At 42.5% G+C, this 12,596-nt stretch overlaps 1 protein-coding gene across 1 annotated transcript in view; it reads right to left on the bottom strand.

The window, feature by feature from the left end:
• Positions 1–4,910: 4,910 nt before the first annotated feature.
• The window catches only part of VWA3B (von Willebrand factor A domain containing 3B), a 206,246-nt gene continuing 198,560 nt past the window's right edge, over positions 4,911–12,596 (bottom strand). The window contains exons 29-30 of the mRNA XM_024743834.1: positions 5,359–5,577; positions 4,911–5,224 (exon numbers count right to left, since the gene is read on the bottom strand). Coding sequence (XP_024599602.1) covers positions 5,176–5,224; positions 5,359–5,577 — 268 coding nt within the window. The 3' untranslated portion in view covers positions 4,911–5,175. The remainder of the gene's footprint in view (positions 5,225–5,358; positions 5,578–12,596) is intronic.

Below are 12,596 nucleotides of genomic sequence, written 5' to 3'. Positions count from 1 at the left end.
AATACAACATCTGGACTCAAAGTTTCCATTGACTGTCTTTTAGCCATTAGAATGGAACACATTTTCCCATTCCTTTTCATGTCTAAGTTTTTTGATTCAGAAATCAGACACTGTAGGCAGTATATTCTAGCAATGTTGTAGTCTACTGTGTTCTTCAAGGTTTTTGGTTATTTATTTTTGGTCTGTTGTCTGCTTGATTTTTTTTTTTCCTATTCTAGTACGAAGTTAACTTGCCTGTATTCAAACTGCAAACTTTTCTCTGCTGTAATATGAAGCAGCTCACATTTTAATTCTGTTTTTATGGTTTGTCATTGCTGCTTTTCAATCCTGGCACCTTGGGTGTTTCCTCTATGGCTACATAATTTGGTGGCAGATTTTGGAGCTCACTCTTTCAGTGATTTCCCTCCTTATCTTTTCAACTGCATTGCCAGCCTTGGAGTCTGTCCCCTGACACTATAATCCCACAGGACTAGATCACTGCTGCCCAAGCTGTACATGATTTGGAAATACATTTCAGTTAACAAGGAGCAAACACAACAGACTTTGCTCCATGCAGTTCTATCTCACGAAATGCCTCTGTTTTCTGCCTATTTTGGTTTTGAATAGGGCTCCCTGGGTTCTCCCCTGTACATGCTTAAGTAGTTTAGTGATCAGCCAGGAATAAAAACAGTTTATATTTAGATTTCATGACTCACTCTTACTGTGGTTTCTTGCTGCCAAGATGTTGTCTTTAAATTTTCACTTCTTTTCTACCCTTGAACACTTATCTCTGGCACCTTGAGCCAGTCAGGCTGTAGTTTTCTGTGGCCTTGGCCATGAAAACTGGGCAGTGCCCTTAGGCCAGAGTGTCACCACCTCACAATTCTTACCTCTTCCAGTTGCAGTTTTTTGAGACTAAACTCTATGCTTTTGAACATTTTCTTGTGAATTTAAATACTTGTTGACTTTTAAAAACATTTTATCCAGGTCTTAAAATTAAGATTAATTAAGGGATTAGTTAAGGGATTTGGATTACCACTTCACATTGCCACATTTCTGGAAGTTCTCTAAATGTAGTTTTAATTTATATTTCTCTTAACATGAATGAAGTTAAATATCTTTTCAAACTTTTAGGTTTATATATTTGCAAATACTTGATGTCCTTTGCCTGTTTTTCTGCCATGTTTTTGGTCATTTTTCTCCCTCAATTTTTAAGAGTTTATGATATACTAAACTCTTTATGATACACTAAATTTCCATTTCTATTTGGGTCTGTTTCTAGACTCTATTCTATCCCATTGGTCTATTTGTCTTTTCTTGTGCTAGCACCAAACAATTTTAAGCGTGAAGATGTTATAGTGTTTTATGTGTTCTTACAAGTCCCTCCTCATGGCTTTTCTTTTTCAGTTATTTTATAGTTACTCTCACATATTTATTTTTCCATATGAACTTTATTATCAACTTTTCAAGCCTTATAAAATATTTGCTGTTATTTTTATTGGGATTGTGTTACACTAATAAATGAGCTCAGGGGCTTCCCTGGTGGCTCAGTGGTTAAGAATCTACCTGCCAATGCAGGGAAAACGGGTTCGAGCCCTGGTCCGGGAAGATCACACATGCTGCAGAGCAACTAAGCCCATGCGCCACAACTACTGAGCCTGCGCTCTAGAGCCTGTGAGCCACAACTGCTGAAGCCTGCACACCTAGAGCCCGTGCTCTGCAACAAGAGAAGCCACCGCAATGAGAGGCTCACGTACCACAACAAAGAGTAGTCCCCGCTTGCCGCAACTAGAGAAAGCCCATGCACAGCAACAAAGACCCAACACAGCCAAAAATAAACAAATAAATAAATTTATAATAAATAAATAAATGAGCTTAGAGAGAACTAACATCTTCATGATGTTGAGCCATTCTATCTAAAAACAAGGGATATTTATTAAGTCGAATTTTGTGTCTTTCAGGAGTGTTTTAAAGTTTTCCCCATATTGTTTTTGTTTATTGTTAAGTTTATTCAAGCTACAGTTGATCCTCATTATTCATGGATTCCATATTTGTGATTCACCAAGTCACTAAAACTTATTCCTAACTCCAAAATCAATACTCAAAGTATTTTGTAGATATGCATATGCTCAGACTGGTTAAAATCTGAGTCACTTTCTGTCTCGTTTCAGCTCTCTTACTGTAAAATAGTGTCCTTTTCATGGCATATTTAGTGCCATGTTTTTCACATTTTTGTGTTTACTATTGGTGATTTCACTGTTTAAAATGAAATAGTGTTGAAATGCTGTCTAGTATTCTTAAGTGCAAGAAGGCTGTGATGTTCCTTACAAAGAAAATACGTGTTAGTTTCCTTCAGGCATGAGTTATAGTGCTGTTGGCCATAAATTCTATGTTAATAATTCAATAATACATATTAAATAAGGTGTCTTTAAACAGAAACACACATAAAAGAAGGTTAGATATTGATCAGCTGGTGGAAATGATGTGACCAGAGGCTCACAGGAACCTAACCCCTAAGGGCCATAATTCAGTATTTGCTTAATTTAGTTTTAGAGATGACTTTATAGAACAGAACTGCCATTTCAAAAATGAGATTTATGAGAATTGACTATATTTAGTTTTGTATGTTTCTATTGTAAATGAGGTTTTCATTACCAATATATCTTCTAATTGATCGTTATCTGTACATATGAAGACTATTGATTTCTGTATATTAAATTTCTATCCTGCCGCCTCATTGCATTATTTTTTTGTTTCAATTAGTATTATTATTTATTCTCTCAGGTTTTTCAGGTATATTCTCTTTCATGTGCAAATATAATTTTACTTCTTTTTCAATTCTATTCCCCTAATTAATTTTTCTTATCTAATTGTGTTTGCTACAACTCCTCCCTTTTATAAGGATGTATTTTCATCTATGTTGAACTGCTCTGAGCTGGTAACGGCCTAGGTTATTGATCCATAGATTCCTGAAGTTGAAAGGAACTTAGAGGTAATGTTGGTGATTCTGCCACTTGATGCATGAATCTTTTTTACATCCTTCAAGTGGTCATCCAGTCTCTTCTTGAACCATCTGTTCCCTTTCTTCTAGTAAGAGCTTATCACCCTGTATGCATTCCACACAGTTCTCTGTGGCTACCCGTCACTTCATCCTGATGCCTCTGCACCTGGCTTATGATCCAGGCCAATTATATAGGGTAGGCTGTAAAATCTGGATATATAGCTATTATTTTTAACAGATTGAATCCTTTTTATTGCTTCTTCTGTCACACGCTAAAAGTGCAGATTTACTCAGTGAAAATCAAATACACAAATTACCTGAGGCAATACATACAGATGCACAAGAAGGATGGATGGTAATGCATCCCCTCCATTTGCTGCAGCCTGGAAACTGTCTCTAGACAGTAAGTCGGGCACTCACAGGGCTCACTTCGTTTGTTTCTCAGAGATCAATGCTTCTGTCCAATGTTTTGGAAACTGTTGTTACATACATTTTATCAGGTGTTTTAGTTGTTTCAGGTGGGGGATGGGGGTTGGGGTGGAAATCCAGTTCCTGTTATTCTATGCTGGCTGGAAGTGGAAATACATAGTCATTATTGCAGTCTTCCCCAACACATAGAACTGGGCATTATCGTTGAAGGACAACACACTGAACATATCACTTGATGTCATTGAGCATATCATGCATTGTAATATAATATCAATACACTATTTCATATATTTGTCCTGTGGTTCATCCTTGCATCCCCGTGGAGATGAAGAGGGTAGAATAGTCTAATGGTCTCTCTGCAGCCTGGCCCACTGTGAGCACTCAATTGTTTGTTGAATAATTGAATGAATACATGCAGACTTACATGAATGCACTCATGCATGAATGAATCACTTTGACTGTGTGAATGGATTCTTTCCTACCCGAGCCCCGCCCCCCGCCCCCAAAAATTCTCCACTGTGCAGACCAAACCCAGACGACTGCTCCAGAGCCTTCCTGCCCGGGTTCTGCGTGACAGGATGTCCAGTGGCAGGACACTGTCCCCGGCCTTGTTCCAGATCATTTCCTCACTCCTCAATTTCTTCCTCCCTGCCTTACTACTTTTAGCCTGATGCTGAGCTGATGTCCCTTCTTCTTACATATTTTTGGAAGTGGTTAAATTCTTCACCATAACCCTGGTGACCCCTTAGCTTTTGAGAATGTAAGTATCACTTTTAATTAGGTTGTGGATTTTAGAGTATCACAATGCTGCCCTATCATTTCTATTTGCAAAAAGCATCCAATATTTTTCTTATTAATAATCTGTACTCTATTATTATCTAGCCCTAGGGCTATTATTGACTAGAAGAAAACAATTTGGGAGACTATTTCATTTTTAAAATTAATGACGCTAATTTTACTAAAATTTTTTTGAAGTGAATACTTTGGTACCTCATTGCTAAAATGTGTTCAGAGAAAACAGTAACAGCCCAATAGTTCTGAAATGTTTCCAATGTAAGAGTTTTTATTCTGGTTCCACACTCAGAGGTACCTACAACAGACTACAGATAAAACTAATTAGGGAGGGCTCAATAAAAATTTTCAGAAAACAGTAAAATAGGCAATGTTCAGCCTTGCAGCTCTCAGACAAGTTACTAGGTCTTAATTTCAGTCCTAACATTTAATGATAAAATCTCTAATTCTGATGAGATAATCAATTTAAAACAAGACTGTAGGCTTGGATTAGAACTACATAATTTCAAGATTAGAACTACAAATTTCAAAAAATTTGAAAATCCTATGATGGTAATCTATCAGATTAAATTTCTGGGTGTGGGGAGTCTACCAGAAGATGGTATTCAGTCAGTTTTGTGGGGGCAGGGAAAATAATAGGATAAAGAATGGTCCAGGAAAGCCAGAACCAATAAGCTCAAACAGATCCAGGTGGAGGATGGCAGGGAAGTCTACCTTTGTTACAACCGGGGAAGGCAGAGGTAGAATGAAGCATGGCCTTACCTCAGCAGAGGGGCTAGTTCCACAATGTCTGGTGGCTGAGGGCAGCCCAGGAGGAACACTGGTTCTCTTAAACATGGTTGCCACTAGACTGCTTTCAGGTTTCTCAGAGATGCCCCTCAGCGCTTTGCTGCTGTGGGTGGCTTTATAAGGGCAGGGCAGGGCAGGGCTGCTCGAGGTGGAGGTGTGGCAGCGATGGCGTGGCTGGTTGACTCCTAGACCCCACACCGAGGACCTTCTCTGGGGAAGTGGATGTCAGCATTGCTTAAGGGTGTTAAGAGTTTTTGCTGTCCTGGCGCCTAAACTGGCCCGGAAACTGGGGAGTGATCTTACATGCACTATCCTTGAGAGACATTTCAGGGTGTTCCTGAAAGAAATGATGTTGTCCCTCTCCCAGCCTGGGCTTGGGGTGTGTTTTGGGGTAGGACTCTCGGGACCTGTTTCCATGGGAAGAGTCATCTGAGTCCGAGGAGACCACCTCCTGGAGAGGTAGCCTCTTGGTGGCTTTCTTTTTCTTCCTTCTAGGGTTCTCCTGTCTTAGTGCTTGTAAATCCCCAGTGTTAACTTCTTTGATTGGCCATATTAGGAGAGTAGAGTTCTTTATCTCCACGTCTTCCCTAGAGAGAGAGAAAGAGAGTGAGAGAGGTAGATCAGGGTTATCCTGGTCTTGATGGCTGCTGTGTCTACAGAAATGTTCAAGCCAAGAGATAACAAGTGTGGTGAGGATGTGGATAAAAGGGAACCCTCATGCACTGCTGGTGGGAATGTAAGCTGGTACCGCCACTATGGAAAACAGTATGGAGATTCCTCAAAAAATTAAAAGTAGAACTACCATGTGATCCAGCAATTCAACTTCTGGGTATATACCCAAAGGAAATGAAATCAGTATCTTGAAGAGATATCTCCACTCTCATGTTCATTGCAGCATTATTGACAATAGTCAAGACATGGTAACAACCTAAGTGTCCATTGATGGATGAATGGACAAAGAAAATGTGATATACATGGAATATTATTTAGCCATAAGAAAGAAGGAAATTTGCCATTTGTGACAACATGGATGGACCTTGAGGGCATCTCTGTCTGAAATACGTCAGACAGAGAAAGACAAATACTGTATGATCTCACTCATATGTGAATCTAAAAAGAGCCAAACTCACAGAAACAGAGAATAGCATGATGGTTGCCAGGGGCTGGGGAGGTGGGAGAAATGGGGAGATGTTGGTCAAAGGGTATAAAAAAATAAAGGAAAATATATCGGGCAGTTTATTTATCTAGAAGTGTCATCCTTCAAAGAAGGCATCTTGGGAACACCACGACCCCATCTCAGCCAGGCCATCATGGCATACCATTTCGGGAACTTGCCTTTTTCAGGGCCTTTAGGGTAAAGGAAGGACACCAGCTGTTCAACCTTATTTTGTTCCCATAATCAGTACCTGCCACCTTGATCACCCATCTTTCACTCTGAGTAACTTTGCCATGGCTGCTTCAGATCCTTTTGGAAATTGTCAAGAAAAAAATTAGTAGAGTGGAAAAAGATTTTTAGTTACTTTTAAATAGAAAATTTCATCAATCAAATTCCTCTTCAAAGGATCAAGATTCACCACATGTGATACTTTTCAAAGATTGGCTCAAGGACTCAGGAGGTGATTTCCAAGAGACATTAAAAAATTGGCCTGACCAGTTCACACGCATTAGGATAGCCATTGCCAAAAAAAGAAGAAAAAAAAAAAATCAAGAAGTAACAAGTGTTGGCAAGGATGTAGAGAAATTGGAATCCTTGTGCACTGATGGGAATGTGAAGTGGTACAGCTGCTGTGGGAAACAGTGTGGCAGTTCCTCAAAATACTAAAAATAGAATTATATAATCCAGAAATTCCACTTATGGGTATGTACTCCACAAGAATGAAAGTAGGGACCCAGATACAGATATCTGCACACTGATGTTCATAGCAGCACTATTCATAATAGCCAAAAGGTAAAAGAAGCCCAAGTGTTCATTGACGGATAAGTGAACAAACAAAATAGGATATATACACGCAATGGAATATCGTTTAGCCTTAAACAGGGAGGAAATTCTGGCATTTGCTGTGACGTGGACGAACGTTAAGCTGAGTGAAATACGCCAGTCACAAAATGGCAAACACTGTGACTCCGTGTAGATGAGGTAGTACCCGGAGTCGTCAAGATCACAGAGGTAGGACACAAAACGGTGGTTGCCAAAGGCTGAGGGGAAGAGGGAGTGGGGAGTCCGTGTTCATGGGTGCAGAGTTTCAATTTGAGTAAAAGCTCTGGAGATGAATGGTGGGGATGGTTGCACAACCATGTGAACGTACTTAATGCCACTGAACTGCACGCTTAAAAATGGTTAAAATGGTCAATTTTATGTTATGTATATTTTACTACAATAAAACAGGTGGCCTTAGCAATAGCAGTAGCATTGGGAAAAGGCTTCCCAGGAGGCCACCAACAAGATTATCTTTAAATATAAGGCCAGCGCCTGTGTGGATGGGTAAGTTCTGTGAGGCCAGGTTCTCAGAGACTCGAAATCACGCCGCAAGACTGTCATCACCGGCCCTGTTCTTTGAAATCTAAAATCTTATCCACCCCACTACCATCAATTCTCCCGCAAATCACTACGCTGCTCCAGAGGAGACTAAGCTGATACATACTATTTCCTTTCAGAGGTTTTCTCTGTTTCCCATATATTAGAGTTGGCCGCAGTCCAGTCTATAACCTATCAGCTGTCCGACAGAAGAGCCGCAAGGAAGGAATGCGAAGAAGAGAGTTTTCCGGGTGTACTAAAGGCACCCAAAGAGTAAGGCAGAGGAGAGGCCTACCTGCCCACCTGAAGGACACTAGGAGATGATCTTGGAAGGAACCCAGGAAGAAGAGCATGAAAGACCAAGAAGCAATGTGTGTCCAGCCCTCCCTCAGTAGGGGGTTGGTCACATAAGCGGTGGACCACCTGGACAACTAGATTTGAGGCAGGCAATAATGAAACAAGAAGTGCCCTTGTCCTGTAAAGATGCAAGTAACATATTAAGTAGAAAAAATGGTGCAGAACAGAATGTATGTTACATGTTCATTTCTGTTATTAAGATTGTGAATATGGGGGATGATTGGAAACCTTCACATCCATCTCTTAACAGTTGCCTCAGAGAAATGGATTCCAGGAGAATTGCCACTTTCTCCACATTAAGAAGTCTTTTTTCAACTGTCATAAATGATTAAGAGAAACAAAGGTTTCTATTTTGAGGAAAGAGAAGCAAAATAGCAGAGAAAACACTCTAGAAGGAAATACAGCAAAATGCAAATGGCGATTACTCTTGAAATGTGGAACTACGGATGGTTTTTATATTCCTTTTGTTTTTTGCTTTTAATTCCTAAATTATATTAACTATGCATTACTTTTTGAATAAGAATAAAACAGTATAAGTTAGCATGATTCGAATAAAAATGGGCCAGGATTTTGATCAAGGAAAAGCCTTTACATCAACCAAGTAGATGCTGCTAGGCTACCCTATTATATTCTCCAGAATGACTGATGTAGACCAAGTTCAAGGTATTCCACAAGGAAATGTCCCCTTATAGGATGGGGGAGCAGGGTAGGTGTGAATCTGATGTGAAAGCCCTTATCCACGCCCCCCGGCCCCCCACGCACCCTCACTCTGCTCTGTGGGAAGGGGAAGGGCGGCCGTGCTCCCGACTTCAGCCAGTGGACATTCTCCACCAGCACACCCGGAAGGGCCCCGCTAAGTGGCTTTCTTTTGCCCTATTTCATGCCCAAACTGAATTCGATTTAGTGCCCTATTAATTATTTTAGGCTACAGAGTTGGTCAACACTGCAGGGGATCGTGGAGGAGCCAGGCACTGTGCCTTCCTTCACTGGCTCTTCAGAGCAGCTCGTTCCGCTACGGGGAAGAGTTCTGAGCATCCTGTCCATGCTCTCCTTGGGTCAAAATCCACCGCATTCACCTGACCTGGGCATCGTCAGTTTGCCCGTATTCTTGCTGGCTCCCTGAGGCCTCATGTCTATTCTGCCCTAAGTGTGTCTCTGTTGGCAAGGCCATCTTAGAACATAAAGAACAGGAGGACGTCTGGCGTAGGTACCGGATACACATTTGATGAGGGCCAGGAGGCCCCTGAGTTTTAACAACGGAAGGGGCACAAAAAGGAGAGACTGAGAAGAAAAGGCAGTTTTTGCTATCCAGATTGCTCTCACTGGCCCTCAGGGGTAACGAATCACCATGACTGTCTGTGCTCTTGTCCCAAGTACAAGCACGCCTTCTGAGGACAGGCAATGGCACCTGTCCCTCTGGATAAGGTAGGACACTCACAGACAGGGTTATGGCGGAACTGCTTGTTTTCCAGGCCTTAGGAAATGGGGCTCCTGATCTGACCAGAAGGGACCGAGGGAGCTGACGACATACACAGGCTTAATGATTTCCAGAGGCACAGCTCCTTCTAAGGGAAAAATAGTCAGTAGTGACCGGGTGAGAGGATAGGAGTGATTCATCTCAGAGGCAGCACTGAATCTTGAAGTTTTAATCGATGACTTAATATCCCTGCTGTCAGGAAGGCAATGTGAGGCCATGCTACATGGATAAGGGGAGGAGGGTTCAACAATATGGGAATTATCATTTCCTTTGGGGGCACAGTCCTAAATCCGAATAGCTTGATGGAAAATTGCTAAACTGCTCAAAGAAAGGTAACGAGAGGCTAATATTTTGTGTAATAGGAATTAAGAGCTGGCTGCAGACCCAGACAAACCACGTCAGAACGCTGGGAGGGGATTCTCCTACCCAGCCACGTCCCCAAGACCACACGGTTATAATTGTACACCAAGGGAAGAACACTCTTGTCTGCAGTCTCTTTCTAGCGGAGAATCTCACTGCCCAACAACCTCCTTCAGACGCCCAGTGATTTTTCCGGAGCACAGAGAAAATGATGAGTCCAACCTGGTTCTCCGGTGATCCCATTTAGAATGTTGCTCGTTATTTCAAGAAATCAAACTCCCTCTGTGGTGAATCTTCTCAAAGAGGAAACTTGGAGGCAATTTGCCCAAGCCTTGTTCTATCAACAAGGAAGGGAGGATGGATTCCAGCTCGGCTGGGAGGGGTTTCCTGCCAGTTACATGGCACCAAAGGCGCCCTGCCCAGAGGAGCACGTGGTCCCCACCTGTGGGTGGTTGAGCAACACCTGCTAGAGGCACTTCCCTTCAATGGAGAAAACCGGAAGTCAGAGCATTAAGCCCAGCAAACACGCTTTCCCTGAAGGAGCCGGAGGCCGCAGCCTTCTGATGTGAACAGGACCCCGGGGAGGTAGTCAGGGAAGACCTCGTGCTGTGAACCTCTGGCCTGGCAAGGAGGGAGGATGCCAAAATGAAGGAAAATTCCTTCTGGCTTCCTTGTCTTTTGGAGTTAGGAGAAATTACATGTGTGTTCTCTAAATGGAGAAAGTTACTGACAGGTTAGGGACTATTTTCATTCAGAACAGACATCTCTGATGGCACGAAATGCAGAAAAAGCTCAGGGACTTTACTGAAGGCAAGGCAAGGCAAGAGCAATCATTTCCCTCCACCAGACACACCTCTCTCAGTGGTGCTGCCAGAGAATGCAATCATCAGGTTTCAAAGGAACGAGAAAATTGGAGGAGCCTCACCTGACTTCATATCACAAACATGGTAATACTAAAACTCTCTCCTTTAAGGACTAGTTATTTGGAATTTAGCAAAATGGGTAACATATTTTGCAAGACAACCTTGCTATAAGTCTTCAAGAATCATTTTTGTCGGGCTTCCCTGGTGGCGCAGTGGTTGAGAGTCCGCCTGCCGATGCAGGGGACACAGGTTCGTGCCCCGGTCCGGGAGGATCCCACATGCCGTGGGGCGGCTGGGCCCGTGAGCCATGGCCACTAAGCCTGCGCGTCTGGAGCCTGTGCTCCGCAACGGGAGAGGCCACAACAGTGAGAGGCCCGCGTACCATAAAAAAAAAAAAAAGGATCATTTGTGTCGAATTTTGAATTGAAAATGAAAATTTGTATCAGCTGTGGCCATATTCAATCAATTTTGAACCCTTTACCTTCCAAATACTTTTCTTCCTGCCTTTCACTGTGTACCAGCCTTGTTAGGAACCAAAGGAGAGGCTTGCAGAAAATACTCTCAGTGACCCCAAACTGAAGACCTCAAGAAGGAAGAAAAAGAGGAGGGGCAGAGGGTGGAGAGCTGGATGTCTGGCATCCTGGTCCACAGCTGTTTGGGACCATATACCCCTTGTCTTACCAACCCCCAATGGATGGTTATAGTGGATTCAGTATTTTAAAATTAAATTTAGCCATATGATGTCCCGTTGAAGTTGTAACCTACAGTACATTTCTTTAATTAGCCCATGAAGAAAGCACCACGATTTTTTTTTTTTAAATGGTCTCATCTGGGGTAAGAGTGTGAAGATTTACTAAAGAACAATCAAAGGGAGGTGGCACATTTAGAAAGGAAGCGAGAAAGAGTTTCTGATGAGAAAGGACCTACCAGAAGGAAATCCCAGTGTAGATACAAAATAAGACCTACGCCTTTATTCTGTGTGCTCACATCTACCAGCCCTGATTATGGAAACAGGGACAGATTAACCTCTGAACGTAGCGGGCTGGATGTGACCTCTGCTTAGGAGAATTAAATGCAGTCTCTTTCTAGCGGAGGGGCAGCTAGAGCAACACAACAGTGGAAATTACAATGGGAGACAAGGGGGTCAATGAACGCTTCCGCTGTGTAAAGCCCCGGGAGCTGGGGTAGGCAACTAGCAGCAGAGCTTTAAATAAGGCCTGGGGTAGTACTAAGGCAGAAAATAATGAAGGGTTTTTCTCAACACAGAAAGAAGTGAATTTTAATTCTAAAATAGTGATTGATAATACTGAGTTTAGTGAAGATGGCACCTAGACACGTGTATCCACAGTCCCATATAATGTACTGTAATTTGGATATCATATTGCTTGAGTAGGATTTTGAGACAACAAAAGTGCTCTTATTTAAAATGATATATTCATCTAGAAAAAGACTGAAGGAGTGCAGAATATATTTTCAACAATCATACCTAACGGAAGCTTCTCTGTGGAACTACATGCCCCTCAAGGAGCCTTGCTGGGCGTCCTCAAAGAGTCCTTGGGTGCATCCTGTGGGCCGGACCCTGCCAACCAGGATTTAGAAGCAGAAAGAACCTTGCCCCCGCTTTCAAGGACTGACGCCTAGTAGGGGTGATGGTCCTGAAAGTACATGGCCCAACACAAGGTAAAATTCCTATAATGAAAACGTCTACAGGACGCAGTGGAATCGCGTCACCACGTAGGGCTGGAGTCCTGGAACACAGGGCTTGCGTTCAATGTTGGAGTTCCCCAGGGGGCCAAGGGCAAGAACAGCATTCCAGGGAGGAGATACTTAGTCTCTGCAAAGGCACAGAGCCTTGAGAAAGCGCAGCATGGGCAAAAACTGCAAGTTTTTTAATGGTTAGTTTACAAATTCAGTATGGTTAGGGTACAGAGGGGCTTTTGGGAGGTTTGTTGGGGAGTGGCTAGGGGAGAAGTAAGGCCAGCTAGGCAGGCCTGGTTCAGGGCAACAAAAGGCTAAGCTAGGATAAGAAGAAAG

This window comes from Neophocaena asiaeorientalis, unplaced genomic scaffold, assembly GCF_003031525.2.
Source record: "Neophocaena asiaeorientalis asiaeorientalis breed wild unplaced genomic scaffold, Neophocaena_asiaeorientalis_V1.1 scaffold114, whole genome shotgun sequence".
In the NCBI taxonomy this organism is placed as follows: domain Eukaryota; kingdom Metazoa; phylum Chordata; class Mammalia; order Artiodactyla; family Phocoenidae; genus Neophocaena; species Neophocaena asiaeorientalis.
This window is presented reverse-complemented; position numbering and strand designations above follow the sequence as displayed.